This window comes from Salvelinus namaycush, chromosome 3 (genome assembly GCF_016432855.1).
Source record: "Salvelinus namaycush isolate Seneca chromosome 3, SaNama_1.0, whole genome shotgun sequence".
Classification (NCBI taxonomy): Eukaryota; Metazoa; Chordata; class Actinopteri; order Salmoniformes; family Salmonidae; genus Salvelinus; species Salvelinus namaycush.
In genome coordinates, this window is record NC_052309.1 from 57,354,000 (window position 1) to 57,380,407 (window position 26,408).

The 26,408-nt window shown below is 41.2% G+C and overlaps 1 protein-coding gene across 2 annotated transcripts; it reads left to right on the plus strand.

Annotated features, from left to right (window-relative positions):
• cln3 (CLN3 lysosomal/endosomal transmembrane protein, battenin) lies at positions 1-25,610 on the plus strand. 2 transcript variants are annotated; one of them, XM_038979341.1, is made up of 15 exons: positions 1-380; positions 510-546; positions 4,216-4,312; positions 4,429-4,503; positions 4,838-4,917; positions 5,141-5,226; positions 15,048-15,120; positions 15,266-15,409; positions 16,562-16,707; positions 16,889-16,941; positions 17,254-17,322; positions 17,473-17,528; positions 19,207-19,300; positions 24,501-24,641; positions 24,884-25,610. In XM_038979341.1, exons 1-15 carry the CDS (start codon positions 326-328, stop codon positions 24,998-25,000), a joined length of 1,323 nt encoding a protein of 440 aa, XP_038835269.1. In that variant the 5' UTR covers positions 1-325; the 3' UTR covers positions 25,001-25,610. The 2 variants fall into 2 exon arrangements, with proteins under 2 accessions (XP_038835269.1, XP_038835277.1); XM_038979349.1 differs by having other exon boundaries at positions 1-374.
• The last annotated feature ends 798 nt before the right edge of the window (positions 25,611-26,408 follow it).

Genomic DNA, 26,408 nt, shown 5'->3' on the forward strand with positions numbered 1-26,408 from the left:
GGGGATATTTCGCTGCTACACGCGATGTTTTGTTGTTTGCCTTGAATCGGTCCGAAGTTGCAATGTAGTAAACATCTATGAACCAAAATGAAAGCGATAAGGAAAACGTTTTATACTAGTCAGTTAGCTATAACATTCGCCTGTCTGCCTGAAGTTCTGTAAAAAATGCTGTCAAATCTGTGACGTATGGAAATTTGCGGAACACCACAAGATAACATTGAGGAAGTAGCTAGCTAGATTGCTAGCTAATTGGACAGCTGTGTAAGAGTAACGTTAGCTGTTTATGTAGCTTTTGTTTACAATTAGATTTTAATCGCTTTTAATCATGGACGAAGCAGTCGGCGTCAATGCAGACCCAGATATGCCATCTGACAGTGAGGGTAAATCGTGTGTCACACTTATGATTTGTTACACCGACCAGACAGATCACACTGCTGTGTGGCTGGCTAGCTAGTAGGCTATTTAACTATTTATATTTTATTAACACCATGTCTCTGTACTGTCTGTAGGTCGTAGCTCGCGCTGGAGAAATTGGACTGGTTTTTGGTGAGTTTAGTTTTGAGATGTTCTACTATGGTGAATGTGATGTGAAATCAGAAATGAGCCTAACTACCAGTATTTTATTTATTTAAATGTAACGTTATTTGAATCAAACCTATTTAGTTAACTACAGTGAACACGGTTACATGCACACAATCATGTGATTACTGTGGATAGTCAGGTTAATACAATAGTTTAATGCCATACTCGGCCTAATGCCATAATCAGTTGAATATTGAATTAGTGGTGCGCATGTTAAGTATTCGATGGAATAGGGCAGGCAAGCTACAGAAACTATTCACATCCCTTTACTTTTTCCCTAGGTTGTTGTTACAGCCTGAATTTAAAATTGATTAAATTGAGATTTGTTGTCACTGGCCTACACACAACACCACATAATTGTATTTTATTTAACTAGGCAAGTCAGTTAAGAACACGTTCTTATTTACTATGTCGGCCAAACCCTCCCCTAACCAGACAACCCTGGGCCAATTGTGCGCCGCCCTGTGGGACTCCCGATCACGGCCGGTTGTGGTACAGTCTGGGATCGAACCAGGGTCGGTTATAACACCTCTGCACCACTCGTGAGCCCCTCCAAAGTGTCAAAGTAGAAATATATATTTTTTTTTTTACATATTAATTAAAACTGAAAAGCTGAAATGTATTGAGTTAATACATATTCAACCTCTTTGTTATGGCAAGCCTAAATAAGTTCAGGAGTAAAAATTTGCTTAACAAGTCACATAATAAGTTGAATGGACTCACTGTGTGCAATAATAGTGTTTAACATGATTTCTTTTTTATGACTAGCCCTTTTTTATGACTACCTCATCGCTATACCCCACACATACAGATAATTGTAAGGTTCCTCAGTTGAGGTGTGAATTTCAAACACAGATTCAACTACAAAGACCAGGGAGGTAATCCAATGCCTTTCAAGGAAGGGTACCTATTCTTAGATGGGTAAAAAAAAAAATCATCCATTCAATATGGTGAAGTTATTAATTACACTTTGGATGGTGGATCAATACACCCAGTCATTACAAAGATACAGGCATCCTTCCTAACTCAGTTGCCGGAGGGGAAGGAAACCACTCAGGGGTTTCACCATGAGGCCAATGGTAACTTAAAAACTAGTTTAATGACTGTGATTGGAGACAACTGAGGATGGATAAACCACATTGTAGTTACTCCACAATACTAACCTAATTGACAGAGTAAAAATAAGGAAGCCTGTAAAGAGCCTGTCCCGTGTGGCTCAGTTGGTAGAGCATGGCGCTTGCAACGCCAGGGTTGTGGGTTCGATTCCCACGGGGGACCAGTACAAAAAAAAGTATGAATGTATGTACTTGTAAGTCGCTCTGGATAAGAGCGTCTGCTAAATGACTTAAATGTAAATGTAAATGTAAGAATGCAAATGTTCCAAATCATACATTCTGTTTGCAACAAGGCACTAATACCGCAAAAAATGTGGCAAAGCAATTCACTTTTTGTCCTGAATACAAAGTGTTATGTTTCGGTCAAATTCAATACATATTTTTCAAGCATAGTGGTGGCTGCATCATGTTATGGGTATGCTTGTAATCATTAAGGACAGCAGAGTTTTTCAGGATAAAAAATAAAGGATTTTACTTGGTTCAGTCTGTTTTCCACCAGACACTGGGAGATGAATTCACCTTTCAGCAAGACAATAACCTAAAACATAAGACCAAATCTACACTGCAGTTGCTTACCCAATGCGACAGTGAATGTTCCTGAGAGGCAGAATTACAGTTTTGACTTAGATCTGCTTGAAAATCTATGGCACGACCTGAAAATGGTTGTCTAACAATGATCAACAACTCATTTGACAGAGCTTGACGGATTTTGAAAAACAGAATGGGCAAATGTTGCACAATCCAGGTGTGGAAAGCTCTTAGAGACGTACCCAGAAATAAAAAAAAGTATTTGGACACTCCTTAAAAACCCGTTGCTGACGGATGTATAAAATAGAGCACACAGCCATGCAATCTCCATAGACAAACCTTTGCAGTAGAATGGCCTTACTGAAGAGCTCAGTGACTTTCAACGTGGCACTGTCATGGGATTCCACCTTTCCAACAAGTCAGTTTGTCAAATTTCTGTCTAGCTAGAGCTGCCCCGGTCAACTGTAAGTGCTGTTATTGTGAATTGGAAACATCTAGGAGCAACAACGGCTAAGCTGCGAAGTGGTAGGCCACACAAGCTCACAGAACGGGACCGCCGAGTGCTGAAGCGCATAGCTCATAAAAATGTCCTCGGTGGCAACACTCACTACCAAGTTCCAACTTACCTCTGGAAGCAACATCAGCACAATAACCGTTCGTCGGGAGCTTCATGAAATAGGTTTCCATGGCCGAGCTGCCTCACACCAGCCTAAGATCACCTTGCGCAATGCCAAGCGTCAGCTGGAATGGTGTAAAGCTCGCCGCCATTGGACTCTGGTGTGATGAATCTCTAGGCGGATGCCTAGAGAACGCTACCTGCCCCATTGCATAGTGCCAACAGTAAAGTTTGGTGGAGGAGGAAAAATGGTTTGGGGCTATTTTTCATGGTTCGGGCTAGGCCCCTTAGTTCCAGTGGAGGGAAATCTTAACGTTACAGCATACATTCTATGCTTCCAACTTTGACAACAGTTTCAGCATGACAATGCCCCCGTGTGCAAAGTGAGGTCCCATCGAGAAATGGTTTGTCGATCGGTGTGGAAGATCTTGTTTGACCTGCACAGAGTCTTGACCTCAACCCCACCGAATAACTTTGGGAGGAATTGGAACGCCGACTGCGAGCCAGGCCTAATCGCCCAACATCAGTGCCCGACCTCACTAATGCTCTTGTGGATGAATGGAAGCAAGTCCCCGCAGCAATGTTTCAACATTTAGAAGAAAGCATTCCTAGAAGAGTGGAGGCTGTTATAGCAGCAAAAGGGGGACCAACTCCATATTAATGCCCATGATTTTGAAATGAGATGTTCGACGAGCAGGTGTCCACATACTTTTGGTTAAGTAGTTTATATTAGTGTTTTTCCCCCCCCCACTTTGACATTACAGAATACTTTGTGTAGATTGTTGACAAAAAGGACAATTAAATACATTTTAATCCCACTTTGTAACACAACAAAATGTGGAAACCATCAAGGGGTGTGAATACTTTCTGAAGGCACAATATGTTGTAAAGACTGACTGAACCACTCCTTGTAGATTCTGTCTGGCCCCAGCGATAAGTATGTATGTAGCCACAGCAGCCATTATGGAATTCTAAAATGTCTGCTGTGGCTTCTGCTAGCTAGCATGAGGACTAAAACGTCAGTTTACTTAAATTAGCAGTCGTTCCATCTACTCGGTGTAGCAGTTGGGACAATTCGTAGTACAACGCAATTGTCATCCCTAGTTTGAGGTACGTTTTGAAGCCATATCTTGCACTGGCTCCGCGGTGTCTTAATCTACATAGGAAGGCTGGCTACATCTTAGCCTCAGTTTGCCCTACAACATCATTGCGTAGCCTCAGTGAACTTGCTATCATTCATTGGCCCACTGACACTTATCATCTCTGCATGCCCCCCCTCCCTGCACTGAATGTTCTGAAATGCAAGCAATAGAAATTCATTATTTGAAATTCAACATTGTGTCTCCCACCTTTCCTCCTGACCCTTGTCTTCAGGTTGCTGGGGTTGTGCAACAACTTTGCGTACGTGGTGATGCTGAGTGCAGCCCATGACATCTTAAAACAACAAGGGTCTCACAACTCCACATCACCTGTAAGAATGGGTTGTAGAATGCTGTATCACCATAACATTCCTATCTATTGTTAGTGTCAAAGTACTATATTTGCAATATTCTTTCATTCTCTCTCTCTCTTCGTTTCCTTCTTCAGACCCCATCCACAGTTGCCTTGGACGTTGAAGGTGGAAAAGGAAGTCACTACGACTGCAGCCCTGTTTCTACCGCGGTAAATAGAGATGCACTGCAGCTGTGAAAGTGTGTGTGATCAAATTTTATTTTATTCAGCAGATGTTATTGCGGGTGTAGCGAAATGCTTGTGTTCTTAGCTCCAACAGTGCAGAAATAGCTAACGATTCACAACAATACACACAAATCTAAAGTAAAAGAATGGAGTGAAGAAATATATAAATATTAGGACGAGCAATGTCGGAGTGGCATTGACTAAAATACAGTGTATATACATATGAAATGAGTAAAGCAGTATGTAAACATTATTAAAGTGACCAGCCTGATCCTGCCTGGTTAACATGTGTGTGACCTCTCTGTCCCCCCTCTCCAAGGCTGTTTTGTTGGCTGATATTCTTCCCACTCTCCTAATCAAGTTCTCTGCTCCATTCTTCATCCACAAACTCCCTTATGGGTAAGAGAAGGACAGACGGTGCTTTCCCAGTTGTCTTTGAATACTTTTTCTTACAGTAAATTAACATTGTAGTAAGATGTTGACAATGGCCGTATCTTAGCTTTTGCTAATCATAACATAATACAGGAACAATATTATCCTACATTACCAGTTTGTTTGAGTTTGCAAAGGTTTGGCAATTTGAGTGCACATGTCAATTTGGAGGTTGTGTTTTTGTCCACAGTTTCCGAGTGTTGGTATGCGTTGCAACAGCAATTACAAGCTTCCTTCTGGTGTCCTTTTCTTCTACCGTGTGGATAAGCATTTTGGGTAATGTGTGTGTAGGCCTATGTTTGTGCATGGGGACGGCAACATTTGAAAAATGATATGATCATTGATCACTATTTTAATTCCTAGAACATTGCAGCTCTGACATTTCCCCTGAAACCAGACACTATTTCACTGATATGGTAAACATGGGGACGCATCTAGCCAGTAAGCAGTTCTGTTAATAGCTGATTTAGCTGATTTAATTAATAATTTTTATTTCGCGAAAAAGGACTGTCGTTGCGCCGTGTACCTAACCATAAACATCAATGCCTTTCTTAAAATCAATATACAAGTATATATTTTTAAACCTGCATATTTAGTTAATATTGCCTGCTAACATGAATTTCTTTGAACTAGGAAAATTGTGTCACTTCTCTTGCAACAGAGTCAGGGTATATGCAACAGTTTGGGCCGCCTGGCTCGTTGCGAACTAATTTGCCAGAATTTTACGAAATTATGACTTAACATTGAAGGTTGTGCAATGTAACAGGAATATTTAGACTTATGGATGCCACCCGTTAGATAAAATACGGAACGGTTCCGTATTTCACTGAAAGAATAAACGCTTTGTTTTCGAGATGATAGTTTCCAGATTCGACCATATTAATGACCTAAGGCTTGTATTTCTGTGTGTTATAATTAAGTCTATGATTTGATAGAGCAGTCTGACTGAGCGACGGTAGGCACCAACAGGCTCGTAAGCATTCATTCAAACAGCACTTTTGTGCGTTTTGCCAGCAGCTGTTTAGGACTTCAAGCCTATCAACTCCCGAGATTAGGCTGGTGTAACCGATGTGAAATGGCTAGCTAGTTAGCGGGGTGCGCGCTAATAGCGTTTCAATCGGTGACGTCACTTGGAGTAGTTGTTCCCCTTGCTCTGCATGGGTAACGCTGCTTCGAGGGTGGCTGTTGTCGATGTGTTCCTGGTTCGAGCCCAGGCCCAGGGCCGGAAGCTATACTGTTACACTGGCAATACTAAAGTGCCTATAAGAACATCCAATAGTCAAAGGTATATGAAATACAAATCGTATAGAGAGAAATAGTCTTATAATTCCTATAATAACTACAACCTAAAACTTCTTTCATATGCTCTCATGTTCTGAGCAAGGAACTTAAATGTTAGCTTTCTTACATGGCACATATTGCACTTTTACTTTCTTCTCCAACACTTAGTTTTTGCATTATTTAAACCAAATTGAACAAGTTTATTATTTATTTGAGGCTAAATTGATTTTATTGATCTATTATATTAAGTTAAAATAAGTGTTCATTCAGTATTGTTGTAATTGTCATTATTACAAAAAAAATTAAAAATTTGCCAGATTAATCGGTATCGGCCTTTCTTTTGTCATCCAATAATCGGTATCGGCGTTGAAAAATCATAATCGGTCGACCTCTCGTATAGAGTACAGTATATACAAATGATAAGTAATGTAGGGTATGTAAACATAATATAAAGTGGCATTGTTTGAAGTGACTAGTGATACATTTATTACATCCAATTTTATTATTATTAAAGTGGCTAGAGATTTGAGTCAGTATGTTGGCAGCAGCCACTCAATGTTAGTGATGGCTGTTTAACAGTCTGATGGCCTTGAGATAGAAGCTGTTTTTCAGTCTCTCGGTCCCCGCTTTGATGCACCTGTACTGACCTCGCCTTCTGGATGATAGCGGGGTGAACAGGCAGTGGCTCGGGTGGTTGTTGTCCTTGTTGATCTTTTTGGCCTTCCTGTGACATCGGGTGGTGTAGGTGTCTTGGAGGGCAGGTAGTTTGCCCCCGGTGATGCGTTGTGCAGACCTCACTACCCTCTGGAGAGCCTTACGGTTGTGGGCGGAGCAGTTGCCGTACCAGGTGGTGATACAGCCCGACAGGATGCTCTCGATTGTGCATCTGTAAAAGTTTGAGTGTTTTTGGTGACCAAGTCAAATTTCTTCAGCCTCCTGAGGTTGAAGAGGCACTGTTGCGCCTTCTTCACCACGTTGTCTTTGTGGGTGGACCATTTCAGTTTGTCCGTGATGTGTACGCCGAGGAACTTAAAACTTTCCACCTTCTCCACTACTGTTCCGTCAATGTGGATAGGGGGGTGATCCCTCTGCTGTTTCATGAAGTCCACGATCAACTCCTTTTTTGTTGTTGAGTGTGAGGTTATTTTCCTGACACCACACCAAGGGCCCTCACCTCCTCCCTGTAGGCAGTCTCGTTGTTGTTGGTCAACAAGCCTACCACTGTAGTGTCGTCTGCAAACTTCATGATTGAGTTGGAGGCGTGGATGCCCACGCAGTCATGGGTGAACTGGGAGTACAGGAGAGGGCTGAAAACGCACCCTTGTGGGGCCCCAGTGTTGAGGATCAGCGGGGTGGAGATATTGTTTCCTACCCTCACCACCTGGGGGCGGCCCGTCAAAGTCCAGGACCCAGTTGCACAGGGCGGGGTCGAGACCCAGGGTCTTGAGCTTAATGACGAGTTTGGAGGGTACTATGGTGTTAAATGCTGAGCTGTAGTTGATGAACAGCATTCTCACATAGGTATTCCTCTTGTCCAGATGGGTTAGGGCAGTGTGATTGCGATTGCGTCGTCTGTGGACTTATTGGGGCGGTAAGCAAATTGAAGTGGGTCTAGGGTGTCAGGTAGGGTGGAGGTGATATGATCCTCGACCAGTCTCTCAAAGCATCTCATGATGACAGAAGTGAGTGCTACGGGGCGATAGTCGTTTAGCTCAGTTACCTTCGCTTTCTTGGGAACAGGAACAATGGTGGCCCTCTTGAAGCATGTGGGAACAGCAGACTGGGATAGGGAGAGATTGAATATGTCCGTAAACATACCAGCCGGCTGGTCTGAGCATGCTCTGAGGAGGCGGCTAGGGATCCAGTCTGGGCTGGCAGCCTTGCGAGGGTTACCACGTTTAAATGTTTTACTCACATTGGCTGCGGTGAAGGAGAGTCCTCAGGTTTTGGTAGCAGGCCGTGTCGGTGCCACTGTATTGTCCTCAAAGCGAGCAAAGAAGTTTAGTTTGTCTGGGAGCAAGACATCGGGGTCTGCGACAAGGCTGTTTTTCTTTTTGTAGACCGTGATTGACTGTAGACCCTGCCACATTCCTCTCGTGTCTGAGTCGTTGAATTGCGACTACTTTGTCTCTATACTTACGCTTAGCTTGTTTGATTGCCTTGCGGAGGGAATAGCTACACTGATTGTATTCAGTCATGTTTCCAGTCGCCTTAACCTGATTTTAAAAGCAGTGGTTCCTGGGAACAGTGGGTTGACTGCTTTGTTCAGTGGCAGAACGACACATTTTTACCTTGTCAGCTCAGGGATTCGATCCAGCAACCTTTCGGTCATTAAAGGGTAAAAAACAACAAAGCAGTCACCCCACGCCACTTGTTTTGGTAAACAGATGAATGTGGCTGGAGAAATGTAAATATTAATTCATAGACAGTTGTGAGTCCATGAGATCAAAATTATACAGTGTCGTCAGAATGTATCCATACACCTTAGCTGTGTTCGAAAACCCATACTAACATACTGTATACTACATACTTAATGAGTATATACCATGTACTATTAGTTCATTTTATTATACTCTAAACAAACAGTATCGTAGCTTGTTAGCGTAACAATTTACAAGCTAAACATTTTACGATTTCAGGTGAGTTTGTAAATTCAATCTGCAGTGCCAGAGTGTGCACTGGGCGTTCGTAAATCCAGAGCGTTGTCAGATTGTAAATTCAGAGCGTTTTGCTCTCAGAGCGTTCAGAGCGCACGCTGGACGCTCTGGCCAAGTAGTTGGGTTGATCCAAGCGTTCAACTGCAGTCAAGAACCCAAGCTAACTAGCTAACATTGGCTAGCTACTTCCAGACACAAATGAGAGAACACCTCACTCTGACCATTTTATTCGCCATAGCAGAGCTGGTTATCCAGAGCGTTGGTGACTGTAACTGTGCTGCTGGCAACAATTTATTATGCTTTTTTTGCCAATGTTTACTGACATCGAGAGTGAGTGCTCTGAAATCGTAGTAGTTAGCCAAAATTAAAAATGTCCATGGAAACGCACAACGACTATACCACTTAGCTAAGAATGATGTGAATAATCAAGTCTTTAAACGTTGGTTAGTTAATATACTGCCTGGCAAGTTCGATGTATTAGTATCCAACAAACGTTAGTTAACTAGCTAACATACCGGTACATACTGCTGTAATGCTATGCGGTTCGTAAGGATAGCGTAGCTAACAAATTGTCAGCCAACGTAACGTAACTTATTTGAAAAGTCATTACTTTTTTTACATTGCTCAACATTTTCTTAACATTTGTCATTAATTAGTTCAATGACATTGTATTCACTCTCGTCGGACTTCAGCTGCATATTTTCTGCCATTTGCTTCAAATCTGAAAATGTTGTGAAGCCATGCCCATTTTCTGAAGAATTGCATTTTGGGCCCGAAAAGTACAGAAATAGTGTCATCTGCGTGTATACTTCCTATTTTGGCGAATTTAGTCCGACATCCGGGAACCTTTGGCTTACTAACTATATCCATACTATGAGTAAGCATACTATATATAGTCAATTCACATCACAAATAGTGCGGTTAGTATGAGTATTCGAACACAGCTCTGGACTTTTTCCACATTTTGTTGTGGTTTCACATCTTTCCATTTTGAATTACAAATGGATTAAATATATTACTTTCTCACCCATCTACACATTTCTCACCCATCTAATGACAAAGTGAAAACATGTTTTAAGAATTTATTGAAAATGAAATACAGAAATATGTAATTTACATAAATATTCACATAAATGCTATTTACATAAATGCTGTGGTAGCCATGCTGGTTAGTTGTGCCTTGAATTCGAAATAAATCAGACAGTGTCACCAGCAAAGAACCCTCATACCTCCTCCTCCGTGCTTCACGGTGGGAACCACACATGCGGCGATCATCCGTTCACCTACTTTGCGTCTCACAAAGACACGGCGGTTGGAACAAAAAATGTAAAATTTGGACTCATCAGACCAAAGGACAGATTTCCACCGGTCTAATGTTGATTGCTCGTGTTTCTTGCCCCAAGCAAGTCTCTTCTTATTGGTGTCATTTAGTAGTAGTTTCTCTGCAGCAATTTGACCATGAAGGCCTGATTCACGCAGTCTCCTCTGAACAGTTGATGTTGAGATGTCTGTTACTTGAACTCTGAAGCATTTATTTGGGTAGTAATTTCCGAGGCTGGTAACTCTAATGAACTTATCCTCTGCAGCAGAGGTAACTCTGTCTTCCTTTTCCTGTGGCGTTCCTCATGAGAACCAGTTTCATTATAGCGCATGATAGTTTTTGCGACTGCACTTGAAGAAACGTTCAAAGTTCTTAATTTTCCGCATTGACTGACCTTCATGTCATAAAGTAATGATGGACTGTCATTTCTCTTTGCTTATCTCAGCTGATCTTGCCATAATATGGACTTAGTCCTTTACCAAATAGGGCTATCTTCTGTATACCACCCACCCCTACCTTGTCACAACACAACTGATTGGCTCAAACGCATTAAGAAGGAAATAAATTCCACAAATGAACTTTTAACAAGGCACACCTGCTAATGTAATGTTTTCCAGGTGACTACCTCATGAAGCTGGTTGAGAGAATTCCAAGTGTGTGCAAAGCTGTCATCAAGGCAAAGGATGGCTACTTAAAGATTAGATTTTTTAAAACACTTTTGTGGTTACTAAGTGACTCCATATGTGTTCTTTCATAGTGTTGATGTCTTCACTATTATTCTACAATGTAGAAAATAGTAAAAATAAAAACCCTGGAATGAGTAGGTGTGTCCAAACTTTTGACTGGTACTGTGTGTGTGTGTGTGTGTGTATACAGTGCCTTCGGAAAGTATTCAGACCCCTTGACTTTTTCCACATTTTGTTACGTTACAGCCTACAGACAACGTCTACAGACAACACCCCATAATGACAAAGCGAAAACAGGTTTTTAGAAATTTTAGCACATTTATTTCAACTTTAAAAAAGACCTTATTTATGTAAGTATTCAGACCCTTTGCTATTAGACTAGAAATTGAGCTCCGGTGCATCCTGTTTCCATTGATCATCGTTGATATATTTCTACAATTTGATTGGAGTCCACCTGTGGTAAATTCAATTGATTGGACATGATTTGGAAAGGCCCACACCTCTCTATATAAGCCTCACAGTTGACAGTGCATGTTAGAGCAAAAACCAAGCCTTGAGGTTGAAGGAATTGTTCGTAGAGCGCTGAAAAAGTATTGTGTCGAGGCAAAGATCTGGGGAAGGGTACCAAAAAATGTCTGCAGCATTGAAGGTCCCCAAGAACAGTGTCCTCCTCCATCATTCAATAATGGATGAAGTTTAGAACCACCAATCTTCCTAGCGCTGGTTGTCCGGCCAAACTGAGTAATCGGGAGAGAAGGGCCTTGGTCAGGGAGGTGACCAAGAACCCGATGGTCACTCAGACAGAGTGTTAGAGTTCGTCTGTGGAGATGGCAGAACCTTCCAGAAGGACAACCGTCTCTGCAGCACTCCACCAATCAGGTGTTTATGGTGGAGTCGCCAGACGGAAGCCACTCCTTTAGTAAAATGGCTGCCCTCTTGGAGTTTTCCAAAAGGCGCTTAAAGACTCTCACACCATGAGAAACAAGATTCTCTGGTCTGATGAAACCAAGATTGAACCCTTTGGCCTGAATGCCAAGCATCACGTCTGGAGGAAACCTGGCACCATCCCTACATTGAAGCGTGATAGTGGCAGAATCATGCTGTGGGGATGTTTTTCAGCAGCAGGGGTTGGGAGTCTTGTCAGAATTGAGGGAAAGATTAATGGAACAAAGTACAGAGAGATCCTTGATAAACCTGTTCCAGAGCTCTCAGGACCTCAGACTGGGGCGAAGATTCACCTTTCCAACAGGAGAACAACCCTAAGCACACAGCTAAGACAACACAGGAGTGGCCTCGGGACAAGTCTCTGAATGTCTTTGATTGGCCCAGCCAGAGCCCGGACTTAAACCTGAGGGGATCTGCAGAGAAGAGTGGGTGAAACTCCCCAAATACAGGTGTTCCAAGCTTTTAGCAGTTGGCGTTATTTTTTAATAATATATTACACTTGATCTTTCTTGAATAAGTCTATTTGTTTTTGTTTTCCCTCTAACATTTTCTGTGCCTCTATGGTACAGTTTTTATTGCTATCTATCTGTACTGTTAGTCCTGCTATTTCCTGTGCTTTTAAAAAAAAGATGAGTTGAATTGCATGGCCTCTAAAGGCACATTTTTAAAAGTGTCCCATACAATAAGGGGATCTGCAGTACCTATGTTATGTCAGGAAAAAGTAAGTTATAAATGATTCTTTCCTGTTAAAAACAAGTTGTCATCCAATTTCAAATATCCTTTTCTCCAGACATGGTGCTTTGCATTCAGGCCAAAGAGTACATTCTTTGTCTCATCAGACCACAGAATCCTTTACTTTATGATCTGAGTCTTTCATGTCTTTTTGTAAACTCCTGTTGTGCCTTTTTCTAAGTAGTGGCTTCTGTCTGACCACTCTCTTATAAAGCCCAGATTGGTGAAGTGCTCTGGAGACTGTTGTCCTTCTGGTAGGTTCTCCTATCTAAGACAAGGAACTCTGTAGTTCTGTCAGTGGTCATTGGGTTCTTGGTCAGATCCCTGACCAAGGTCCTTCTTGCCTGGTTGCTCAGTTTGGTCAGATGGCCACCTCTAGGCAGAGTATGGGTGATTCCATATTTTTTTCAATTTTGCAATGATGAGACCACTGTGCTCTTGGAAACTTTCAACACTCTAGAAATTGTGTTATACCCTTCCCCAGATATATGCCTCATCACAAATCTCGGCGATCTATGGACAGTTCCTTGGACCTCATGGTGTAGTTTCTGCTCTGACATGAGCTGTCAACTGTGGGACCTTTTTATATAGAGTTTATTTATTTTGTAAATCATGTCCAAACAACTGAGTTGGCCACAGGTGGACTCCAAGTTGTTGTGACATATCAAGGATGTTCAAAGGAAATTGGATGCACTGGAGCTCAATTTGGAGTGTCATAGCAAAGGGGTGTGAATACTTATGTAAATTAGATATATCTGTATTTAATTTTCAATATATTTGCAAAAATGTCACAACATATTTTCACTTTGTCATTATGAGGTAGATGGGTGAGAAACATTTTGAATTCAGGCTGTAACACAACAAAAATGTGGTATAAGTCAAGGGGGTATGAATACTTTCTGAAGGCCATGTTAACCATGTTTTGAATCTTAACCTTATTTGTTTACAATGCCATTGTTTACAAACAATGGAGTAAAGCAGACTTACATTTGGGGTTTTGATGGGTTAGGACAGTTGAACTAAGCTCACGAAGCATTAGATAAGTATTTTTCAAGAATCCATGGCTATATACTGTATATAGTTTAAAAATAATGTACCAATCCCAGATAGACCCTTTCAACTCACAAGAAAGGCAGGACGTACAGTAACTTCAGAAAGTATTCACACCCCTTTTCCATTTTGTTGTGTTACAGCCTGAATTTAAAATGTATTGAATTGAGAATTTGTCACCGGCCTACAAACAATACCCCATTATGTCAAAGTGGAATTATGTTAATTACAAATTAAAAGCTGAAATGTCATGAGTCAATAAGTATTCAACCCCTTTGTTATGGCAAGCCTAGATAAGTTCAGGAGTAAACATTTGCTTAACAAGTCACATAAGTTACATGCACTCTGTGTACAATAATAGTGTTTAACATGATTTTTTAATGACTCCCTCATCTCTGTACCCCACACATACAGATAATTGTAAGATCCCTCAGTCAAGCAGTGAATTTCAAACACAGATTCAACCACAAAGACGAGGGAGGTTTTCCAATGCCTCGCAAAGAAGGGGACCTATTGGTAGATGGTAAAAAAGAAGCAGACATTGAATATCCCTTTGAGCATGGTGATGTTATTCATTACACTTTGGATGGCGTATCAATACACCCAGTCACTACAAACATACAGACATTCTTCCTATCTCCGTTGCCCGGGAAGAAGGAAACCGCTCAGGAATTTCACCATGAGGCCAATGGCGACTTTTTTTAAACCGTTAGAGTTTAATGGCTGTGATAGTAGAAAACTGAGGATGGATCAACAACATTGTAGTTACTCCACAATACTAACCTAATTGACAGAGTGAAAAGAAGGAAGCCTGTACAGAATACAAATATTCCAAAACATGCATCCTGTTTGCAACAAGGCACTAAAGTAATACTGCAAAAAAAAATGGCAAAGCAATTACATTTTTGTCCTGAATACAATGTATTATGTTTGGGACAAGTCCAATACAACACATTACTGAGTACCTCTTTCCATATTTTCGAGCATAGTGGTGGCCGCATCATGTTATGGGTAGGCTTGTAATCGTTAAGGACTGGGGAGTACTTTAGGATAAAAAAGAAACAGGATGGAGCTAAGCACAGGCAAAATCCTAGAGGAAAAGGAAATGAGATTTCTGTATTTCATTTTCAATAAATTAACAAAGCATTTCTAAAAACATGTTTTCAGTTTGTCATTATGGGGTATTGTGTGTAGATGGGTGATACTTACTTTATTTAATCCATTTTGAATTCAGGCTGGAACAACAACGTGGAATAATTCAAGGAAAATGAATACTTTCATAAGGCACTGTATTACAATTGTTTCACCCTTACTCTATATGCTGTGAGACCGTATTTTAACCATTCATTTTTGAAACCCTATTACTATGTGTATCGTATTAGAGTACATATTTGCATCCATATTAAAGTACTGTGTATCTTCTAGGTGTGATCTTTGCCAGTGTGAGCGCTGGACTGGGAGAGCTCTCCTTCCTCTCTCTCACTGTCTTCTTTAGCAGGTAGACTATCTCTCTGATTTACTAACAGTTCAGTAAGTTGTTTACTTTGCAGTTCTTTTTTTTACATAAAAGGTATTCTCACTCAACCCCCTCATAGTTTTTTTTCTCGACACTCTCACCCCATGTCTCCTATCCGCCCTCTCAGAGATGTGTTGGGGGGCTGGGGCTCGGGCACCGGTGGAGCAGGTGTGGCCGGGGCTCTGCTGTACTCTGCTCTCACGCAGGCTGGCCTCTCGCCCAGGAACACGCTGCTCATCATGCTGGTCGTACCTGTAGCCATGGTGATCAGGTCAGTCCCAGGGGTGAAAGTAAGGTAGTTCGGTAAGGCGTCCTGGCAAAGTAAATAGTGGGGGTACATCGTACAAGAAACATGAGCCTACCACAATAATTCAAACAAAATGTAAATTAAACTGTAGGCTATTCCGACACTATTTATCATTACCGCAAGTCAGAGGCATGAAAAATTTGCGAATGGTGGTATAGTCTACACTCAACTGCGATGTGGTTCCACGTGAACACTGACATTTTGCCAAGGCAGAGATGAGTGGCCGAGACGCGCGAGGACAGCAGTGGGTGCATAAATTCTCAAATCGCCAAATGTCATTACATTTTTTTTTTGTGTTTTGTGTAACCGATGTCTCTTTTCATTCACCACTGTTTGGAGGCTGGAAATATGTTGTGAGTGGATGAGCGTGTGTCGGTAGTCTAGTAAAGGAGCCCTTTGAAGTGATAGTTTGACAAGCGCATGCACACATAGGAGGTCCCATACTGGGAAGAAATTCGTTCTCTACTGAACAAAAATATAAACGCAACATGTAAAGTGTTGGTCCTATGTTTCATGGGCTGAAAATAAAACATCCCAGACATTTTCCGTACACACAAACAGCTTATTTCTCTAAAATGTTGTGCACAATTTGGAAGTACGTTCAACCGGCCTCACAACCGCCGACAACGTGTAACCATGCCAGCCATTGCCCAGGACCTCCACATCCGGGCTTCACATCCGGGCTTCTTCACCTGCGGGATCTTCTGAGACTAGCCACCCGGGCAGCTGATGAAACTGAGGAGAATTTCTGTCTGTAATAAAGCAATTTTGGGGGGGGAAACACATTCTGATTGGGTGGGCTTTGCTTCCATGTGGAAGTGACTCGGCACCCCTGCCCAGTCATGTGAAATCCATAGATTAGGGCCTAATTTATTTATTTCAATTGACTGATTTCCTTATGAACAATAACTTGTTGAAATTGCATGTTGCGTTTATATTTTTGTTCTGTATACTTTCACCCCTGGTCGGTCCCATAAACAATGTTGATGTGATGTTAAGTTAATGTGTCGTTTGTTAGGTGAGTGGGGAAAGGATCACTCCTTTTCTGTCAGTTTATCTGAACCCTTCACCCCCTTTTTGTCTTTTTCTCTTCCTTTTCCCCCACATTCCCCTCAGCTATTTTTTCCTGCTAGTCTTCCCCCCATCCTTCCCACAGTGGAAGTGCAGGGAGGTGGAGTCTGTGAGGGGCGGAGACTCACAGAACAGGCGGCCCCTATTGGATGACACTGATGAAGAGGAGGAGCGGGAGAAAGGTGCTGAAGGTGTGTTTATCATGTCAGCATGTGGTAAGGTAAAGAATTTTGAGGAAAGTGATGTGTGGTAATATGGATGTTTAACACAAGATATTTCTAAGTAGTGAAATATTACATTTTAATTGTAAAATATTTTGTAGGACATTGATTAACCAAACAGCCCATCTTCTCTTCCTTCTGAATATAACAGAAGACAAGGTCACTGGACCACTGACATTTATTGAGAAACGACACATCATTAAAGTGAGTTTGAAGTCACTTTAGAAAAGTGGACTTGGTCTGTACCATTTTCAGATTAAAAAGTTATACTCTCAAAGTTGGCCCAGGCCAGGGTAAGCCAGGCCAAAATCTCATAAATATCCTTATTTCCCAGTTGATACAAACTCAATTCCCCAATGCGAAATACACAGAACAGCTTTACTTGAATTTCATTTTCACATGTGCTAAATAATCAGTTTAACCCTGGCCTAGTAAGTTTTACTCAGTCTTGATGTGCTGCAGTACTATATGTGTTATTGCCAATCTGCTAATATCAATTCTACCGCCTCCCCTCAGGGTCTGCTGAGGTTTGTGGTTCCGTTAGGAGTTGTCTACTTCGCGGAGTACTTCATCAACCAGGGCCTGGTGAGTAGGCCTCTGTCGCCCCTTGGCAGTTTATAGTGTCACTGCAACTAGTTGATATTCTCACCATCACTTCCATTCTCATTGTATGGATGAACGCCAACTTCTTGTTACAGTAGAACTAATTTCCTAATTTTTCAACTTTCTTTACAGTTGGAACTCCTATATTTCCCAAACTTCTATCTCTCCCATGCAGAGCAGTATCGCTGGTCAGTACCATTCAGAATATATACAGTTGAAGTCGGAAGTTTACATGCGCTTAGGTTGGGGTCATTAAAACTCGTTTTTCAACCACTCCACAAATTTCTTGTTACAAACTATAGTTTTGGCAAGTCGGTTAGGACATCTACTTTGTGCATGACACAAGTCATTTTTCCAACAATTGTTTACAGACAGATGATTTCACTTATTCACTGTATCACAATTCCAGTGGGTCAGAAGTTTACATACACTAAGTTGACCGTGCCTTTAAACAATTCCAGAAAATTATGTCATGGCTTTCGAAGCTTCTGATAGGCTAATTGACATCATTTGACATCATTTGAGTCAATTGGAGGTGTACCTGTGGATGTATTTCAAGGCCTACCTTCAAACTCAGTGCCTTTTTGCTTGACATCATGGGAAAATCAAAAGAAATCAGCCAAGACCTCAGAAAAAAATTGTAGACCTTCACAAGTCTGGTTCATCCTTGGAAGCAATTTCCAAACGCCTGAAGGTACCACGTTCATCTGTACAAACAATAGTACGCAAGTATAAACACCATGGGACCACGCAGCCGTCATACCGCTCAGGAAGGAGACGCCTTCTGTCTCCTAGAGAGTAACGTAATTTGGTGCGAAAAGTGCAAATCAATCCCAGAACAACAGCAAAAGACCTTGTGAAGATGCTGGAGGAAACGGGTACAAAAGTATCTATATCCACAGTAAAACGAATCCTATGTCGACATAACCTGAAAGGCCACTCAGCAAGGAAAGAGCCACTGCTCCAAAACAGAGAAATGTCCTCTGGTCTGATGAAACAAAAATAGAACTGTTTGGCCATGATGACCATCGTTATGTTTGGAGGAAAAAGGGGGAGGCTTGCAAACCGAAGAACACCATCCCAACCGTGAAGCACGGGGTGGCAGCATCATGTTGTGGGGGTGCTTCACAAAATAGATGGCATCATGAGGGAGGAAAATTATCTGGATATATTGAAGCAACATCTCAAGACATCAGTCAGGAAGTTAAAGGTTGGTCGCAAATGGGTCTTCCAAATGGACAATGACCCCAAGCATACTTCCAAAGTTGTGGCAAAATGGCTTAAGGACAACAAAGTCAAGGTATTGGAGTGGCCATCACAAATCCCTGACCTCACGCCTATAGAAAATTTGTGGGCAGAACTGAAGAAGTGTGTGCGAGCAAGGAGGCCTACAAACCTGACTCAGTTACACCAGCTCTGTCAGGAGGAATGAGCCAAAATGTACCCAATTTATTGTGGGAAGCTTGTGGAAGGCTACCCGACACGTTTGACCCAAGTTAAACAATTTAAAGGCAATGCTACCAAACACTAATTGAGTGTATGTAAACTTCTGACCTACTGGGAATGTGATGAAAGAAATAAAAGCTGAAATAAATCATTCTCTCTACTATTATTCTGACATTTCACATTCTTAAAATAAAGTGGTGATCCTAACTGACCTAAGACGGGGAATTTCTACTAGGATTAAATGTCAGGAATTGTGAAAAACTGAGTTAAAATGTATTTGGCTAAGGTCTATGCAAACTTCCGACTTCAACTGTATATCTTTTTTTACTTTAGTGCCATATAAAGATTAATATTTCTCCATAGTAATGGTATGATTAAGTGGTGTAAAGCTATTAACTCACATTCTTCGTGTGTGTTCAGGTACCAGACACTGTACCAGGTGGGGGTGTTGGTCTCGCGATCCTCTCTCTGCTGTGTGAAGTTCAGGAGAATCTGGGCTCTCTCTCTGCTTCAGGTGAGTGAACAATAGATGAGATACAGTACCAGTCAAAAGTTTAGACACCTACTCATTCCAGGGTTTTTATTTTATTTTGACTATTTTCTACATTGTAGAATTATCAAAACTATGAAATAACAGATGTGGAATCATGTAGTAAACAAAAGTGTTATACAAATATATATTTGAGATTCTTCTAAGTAGCCACCCTTTGCTTTGATGACAGCTTTGCACACTCTTGGCATTCTCTGAACTAGCTTCACCTGGAATGATTTTCCAACAGTCTTGAAGTAGTTCCCACATATACTGAGCACTTGTTGACTGCTTTTCCTTCACTCTGCGGTCAAACTCATCCTAAACCATCTCAATTGGGTTGAGGTCGGGTGATTGTGGAGGCCAGGTCATCTGATGCAGCACTCATCACTCTCCTTGGACAAATAGCCCTTGAAAAATGATATGCCACTCCATCTGGTTTGGGACTGTCGCTGCAGAATGCTGTGGTAACCATGCTGGTTAAGTGTGCCTTGAATTCTAAATAAATCAGTGTCACCAGCAAAGCACCATAACACATCCTCCTCCATTCTTCACGGTGGGAACCACACATGCGGAGATCATCCGTTCACTTACTCTGCGTCTCACAAAGACACGGCGATTGGAACCAAAAATGTCACATTTGGACTCATCAGACCAAAGGACAGATTTCCACCGGTCTAATGTCCATTGCTTGTGTTTCTTGGCCCAAGCAAGTCTCTTCTTCTTATTGGTGTCTGTTAGTAGTGGTTTCTTTGCAGCAATTTGACCATGAAGGCCTGATTCACGCAATCTCCTCTGAACAGTTGATGTTGAGATGTCTGTTACTTGAACTCTGTGAAGCATTTATTTGGGCTGCATTTTCTGAGGCTGGTAACTCTAATGAACTTATCCTCTGCAGCAGAGGTAACTCTGGGTCTTCCTTTCCTGTGGCGGTCCTCACGAGAGCCATTTTCATCATAGCACTTGATGGTTTTTGCGACTGCACTTGAAGAAAGTTTAAAAGTTCTTGGAATGTTCCAGATTGACTGACCTTCATGTCTTAAAGTAATGATACTGTCATTTATTTTTGCTTATTTGAGCTGTTCTTGCCATAATATGGACTTGGTCTTTTACCAAATAGGGCTATCTTCTGTATACCACCCCTAATTTGTCACAACACAACTGATTGGCTCAAACGCATTAAGAAGGAAAGAAATTCCACAAATTAACTTGACAAGGCACACCTGTTAGTTGAAATACATTCCAGGTGACTACCTCATGAAGCTGAGAATGCCACGAGTGTGCAAGGCAAAGTGTGGCTACTTTGAATAATCTCAAATGCAATATATTTTGATTTGTTTCACACTTTTTTTAGTTACTGCGTGATGGAGAGGGCTGTGTCGGTCATGAATTTTTATCAGCCGGTAACTGTTATGCAAATAACTGCCTGTCTCACGGTAATAGTCCTTTAAATAACAAAAATGTTTAGCATCTTCGGGCTTCCATGCATAGCCTACAAGCCACTGATGCAGATCTTTGGAACATCTGCATTTTAAAGTCTAATAAATCCATTTAATATAGCCTACACCATCACAATAAATGTATTATTTTAAGCAGGTCTAAAGAAAAATTATGATATGAAGAAAATGTAGCCTATACCAAAGAACAGAACAGCATACTTTGAGTTGTCCTCATGTTAGGCCCTGATCTGGCTCTGCTATATGGCTGTGAGCTACACTAATTATTTTGGCAGACAAGATTTTTTTAGAATTCTGTGGCATTATTTGATAGGGAGAAGAATATAATTGAAAATAGTTTGAATAAAATAGAAAGGATATTGACTTCAGAGGGTGTGCCCACATGGCTATTCTGTGTTGAGTGGTAAACAAAGTGATGATTTGAAACAGGTCCTTCTATATGCTGAATATGTAGTTATGTATGCAACTTTAGTTGTGCGACTAATGATGATTTGGAAAAAATTGGATGAAAGACATGCGCTCTGCTGTTTCTTGCCCAGGTTGCACACACTTCATCAGTCTCTCATTCACAATTTGACAAGTACTTGATAATATTCTCACCCATCTGACTATTCTCAATGTAATCTGGTGTTTACATATTTGTGCACTTTAATTTAGAATGGCCCACAAAAAAAAATCCTTAGCCTGCACTTAAATAGAAAGAACCTTACGTGGGATTTAATGTTTTATATGCCAGGAAGGCTACACTGGTCATAAAGAGGATTAATGTGCTTAATTTTAAGAATTGAGCAATAAATATAGCATCACAAGAAAGCTGGGATCCTCTTTTAAATAGTGGCCAGTCAAAACTCTGTTCACACGCTATGGCGCAATGACTGGGCTTATAAGAACACGTTTCACTAAGTTCTGTTGGCTATGGGCTCTCCAACCCTGTTCCAGGGGTCCTAGGCTTATAGGCTACGCTTCGAGTAATTTGGCCATGATACAAACAGTGATACAAACCGTATCAAAACATATAGGCCTATGAGCTGAAAAAGTTGAAAAATAATGCATGTGCTGTTTTTCTTTAGACTGCACACACTGGGCATCATTCACAAGTGATACTATTCTCACACATTAGACTATTCTCAATGTAATGTTGTCTTTACATACTAAATAATGTACTGACCAAAAATAAACACAAAATGCAACAATTTCAAAGATTTTACTGAGTTACAGTTCATGTAAGGAAATCAGTCATTTGAAATTAGTTCATTAGGCCCTACTCTTTGGATTTCACATGACTGAGAATACAGATATGCATCTGTTGGTCACAGATACCTTAAAAAAAAAAAAAGAGGCTGGATCAGAAAACCAGTCAGTATCTGGTGTGACCACCATTTTCCTGATGCAGCGTGACACATCTCCTTTGCATAGAGTCAATCAGGCTGTTGATTGTGGCCTGTGGAATGTTGTCCAACTCCTCTTCAATGGCTGTGCAAAGTTGTTTGATATTGGCCGGGACTGGAACACGCTGTCGTACACGTCGATCCAGATCATCCCAAACATGCTCAATGGGTAACATGTCTGACTATGCAGGCCACGGAAGAACTGGGATATTTTCAGCTTCCAGTAATTGTGTACAGATCCTTGCGACATGGGGCCGTGCACGACAATGGGCCTCAGGATCTCGTCACGGTATCTCTGTGCATTCAAATTGCCATCGATAAAATGCAATTGTATTCGTTGTCCGTAGCTTATGCCTCCCCATACCATAACCCTACCATGGGGCACTCTGTTCACAACGTTGACATCAGTAAACCGCTCGCCCAAACGATGCCATACAGACTGCGGTTGTGAGGCCGGTTGGACGTATTGCCAAATTCTCTAAAACAATGGAGGTGGCTTATGGTACAGAAATGAACATTTAATTATTTGACAACAGCTCTGGTGAACATTCCTGCAGTCATCATGCCAATTGCATTCTCCCTAAAAACTTGAGACATCTGTGGCAACTGGCTCTAACCAGAATAGAAAGAGTGGGACACATTTAGTGTCTAGTTTGAGAAACAGACGCCTCACAAGTCCTCTACTGGCAGCTTCATTAAATAGTACCCTCAAAACACCAGTCTCAACGTCAACAGTGAAGAGCCGACTCCGGGATGCTGGCCTTCTAGGCCATTTTTATTTGGTACTGTGCCTTGAGAAGGTATTCACACCCCTTAGATTTTTCTACATTTTATTGTGTTACAGCCTGGATTTAAAATGGATTCAATTGAGATTGTGTCACTGGCCTACACACAATACCCCATAATGTAAAAATGGAATTATGTTTTTAGAAATGTTTCCAAATTAATAAAAAATTAAAAGCTGAAATGTCTTGAGTCAATAAGTATTCAACCCCTTTGCACGCCTAGATAAGTTCAGGAGTAAACATTTGCTAAACAAGTCACATAAGTTGCATGGTCTCACTCTGTGTGCAATAATAGTGTTTAACATGATTTTTTAAATGACTACCTCATCTCTGTACCCCACACATACAGATAATTGTAAGATTCCTCAGCCAAGCAGTGAATTTCAAACAGATTTAACCTCAAAGACCAGGAAGGTTTTCCAATGCCAAGGCAGCAGCTAATGGGGATCCATAATAAATACAAATGATGTTATAACTTCTAAAAGTAACTGTATCCACTGGCGAATTGGGAGAGAGTGAGGTGATTGCCATGTAAGATCCAACATAATATTTTGCGGCAGTGTTGCCTGTCAGCATTAATCATCTCTGATTGAGAGATTCAAGGAGCTATCATTGTTAAGTAACATAATAGATACAAAGCATTGCATTTACATTCATGCGCTTCTAAATTAATTTTGTGTCTTTGCCCAAGAAGCATTTAACTGCAGGGTACACCCACATATGGAGGAATGTGCCTACCTGATTTAGGGGACACAGCTAGGAGTTGGGGTCAATTTAATCGTAAAACATTTCCTTGGTGTTAAATACAGTCTGAACAGACTTAATGTATAAATTGATGGTTCAGTTTACAGGATGCCAAAGTCATATTTTTCAATGTTCTGTTCCAGTTAAAGGGTTGTTCCGATTCAATTAGATCTGTGGACCATTTTTTTATGACTAGATCAGAATATGAGCTTTCCAAAAGTTTTCTAAATTTATAGAGATCAGTCCTTTCAGGAGCCCAGATCATTTATTTATAAATCCCAGTATTGGATGGTTCGGTAGTTGGGTTTCCCAAGGGACTCCATAGGCCAGCAAAGCTGAGCTAAATTGTAAATATAGAAAAGAGATTTGCCTGGTAGGTATCTGTTTTTCAATTCTTGGAATGTTCACGAACCATTACTATCCATGATATCAGCAAGGATATGGATTAGAGCGCAGTTTTGGAGAAGCATAGTTACAGTGACTCAACGGTCATGACTCGTGATTGCCGGTGTTGGGGTAATACAGTCACCGTAACAGACCTAGTGTTGGAGCTATAACTTTCTTTGATCTTTATCTCTCTCCAGCTGGCTTTATATTTTCTTCTTCCTCCCCTCCCCCACCATCCCCACCACTACCTTTTGTACCCTTATTCATAAAGCATCTCAGTGTAGGTGTGTTGATCTAGGATCGGGTCCCCCCTGTCCATGTCATTTTATTGTCCTAGATCAGCACTCCTACTCTTAGATGCTTTGTGAATACGGTCCCTGGTCCCTTAGTGTGTGTGAACGAGGTGTTGCTCTGTCTCCCTCAGTGTGTGAACGCGGTGTTGCTGTTATTGTCGGTGTACTACCAGTTCCTGCCCAGTGCGTGGCTGGTGTTTGTGATAGTCCTCTACGAGGGGTTGCTGGGAGGAGCTGCATACGTCAACACATTCTACTTCATCAGCAAGGAGGTCAGTCACCAGGGTGTGTGTGTGTGTGTGTTTGTTTGTCAGCCTGCGTATACGGTTGTGTGTATGTCAATATATAACATTAGCTGGAGGGTCAGCCATCGGACATGTTTGTGTGTGTTTGTCAGCCTGCGTATACGGTTGTGTGCATGTCAATATATAACATTAGCTGGAGGGTCAGCCATCGGACATGTTTGTGTGTGTTTGTGTGCCACTCCCCTTACCTTTCCCCTCTCTCCCTGCAGACTGGAGACAGACAGAGGGAGTTTGCCATGGCGGCAGCCAGTGTAGGAGACAGTCTGGGCATCGCCATCTCCGGCCTCACAGCTTTCCCAGTCCACAGATACTTCTGCTCACTATAAGCGATAGTAGAGGGAGAAAGACTGGTGGGAAGTGCAAAAGAGGTAGTGTCATGTTTTGAAGTGCTTGGTATTTCCTTGGAGGTCTGAAGAAGAGACTCTCTGCAGCTGGGGTGGATGGAAATTGCTGATAATTATTGTGTTACATTTTTGCTTAAATTAGAGGTCTGTTCAGACACATCTTCCTGCACCTTAGCAACCTTGCTGGGTGTGGTAGATTCCTCCATTTACTTAGAAATCACATTGTTACAACTGGTACAAGTTTCATATCACTTCGAAAGATAACGGTCACTAGCCAACTGTAACTTTTAATATTTTTCTGCCATCACCAAAGACAACATTTGTCAATGTGCCTTTGATAATTATCAGGATTTTATGTTTTAATATATTTCTCTTTTCACTACATTCCAATGTCTAGTATCCTCCATATAAAAAAATGTAACCACTAACTTTTTCTTTGCTGCTATTGTTGAGTTATTGATTACTGTTATAAAATTGTGAATGCTCTAACTTAGCTCTACTAACAGTGTTTTACATGTGGGCTTTTATGATCAATGTTATATTTTGTTGTAACTTTTGAAAACGGACAAGTGATTAAAGATTTGATTTTGAATCAAATGTGTGGTTTATTGTTCTGTAGGCCTACTTTGTTTTTAAATAAGATAAATTGCATAATTAAAGCTAGAATCCTTAGTTGCTACATCCATTTAGACTTTTAAATTAATTATACAGTTGAAGTCAGAAGTTTACATACACCTTAGCCAAATACATTTAAACTCAGTTTTTCACAATTCCTGACATTTAATCCTAGTAAAAATTCCCTGTCTTAGATCAGTTAGGATCACCACTTTATTTTAAGAATGGGAAATGTCAGAATAATAGAGAATTATTTTTTTCAGGTTTTATTTCTTTCATCACATTCCCAGTTGGTCAGAAGTTTACATACACTCAATTAGTATTTGGCAGCATTGCCTTTAAATTGTTTAACTTGGGTCAAATGTTTTGGGTAGCCTTCCACAAGCTTCCCACAATAAGTTGGGTGAATTTTGGCCCATTCCTCCTGACAGACCTGGTGTAACTGAGTCAGGTTTGTAGGCCTCCTTGCTCGCACATGCTTTTTCAGTTCTGCCCACACATTTTCTATAGGATTGAGGTCAGGGCTTTGTGATGGTCACTCCAATACCTTGACTTTGTTGTCCTTAAGCCATTTTGCCACAACTTTGGAAGTATGCTTGGGGTCATTGTCCATTTGGAAGACCCATTTGCATCCAAGCTTTAACTTCCTGACTGATGTCTTGAGATGTTGCTTCAATATATCCAGATAATTTTCCTCCCTCATGATGCCATCTATTTTGTCAAGTGCGCCAGACCCTCCTGCAGCAAAGCACCCCCACAACATGATGCTGCCACC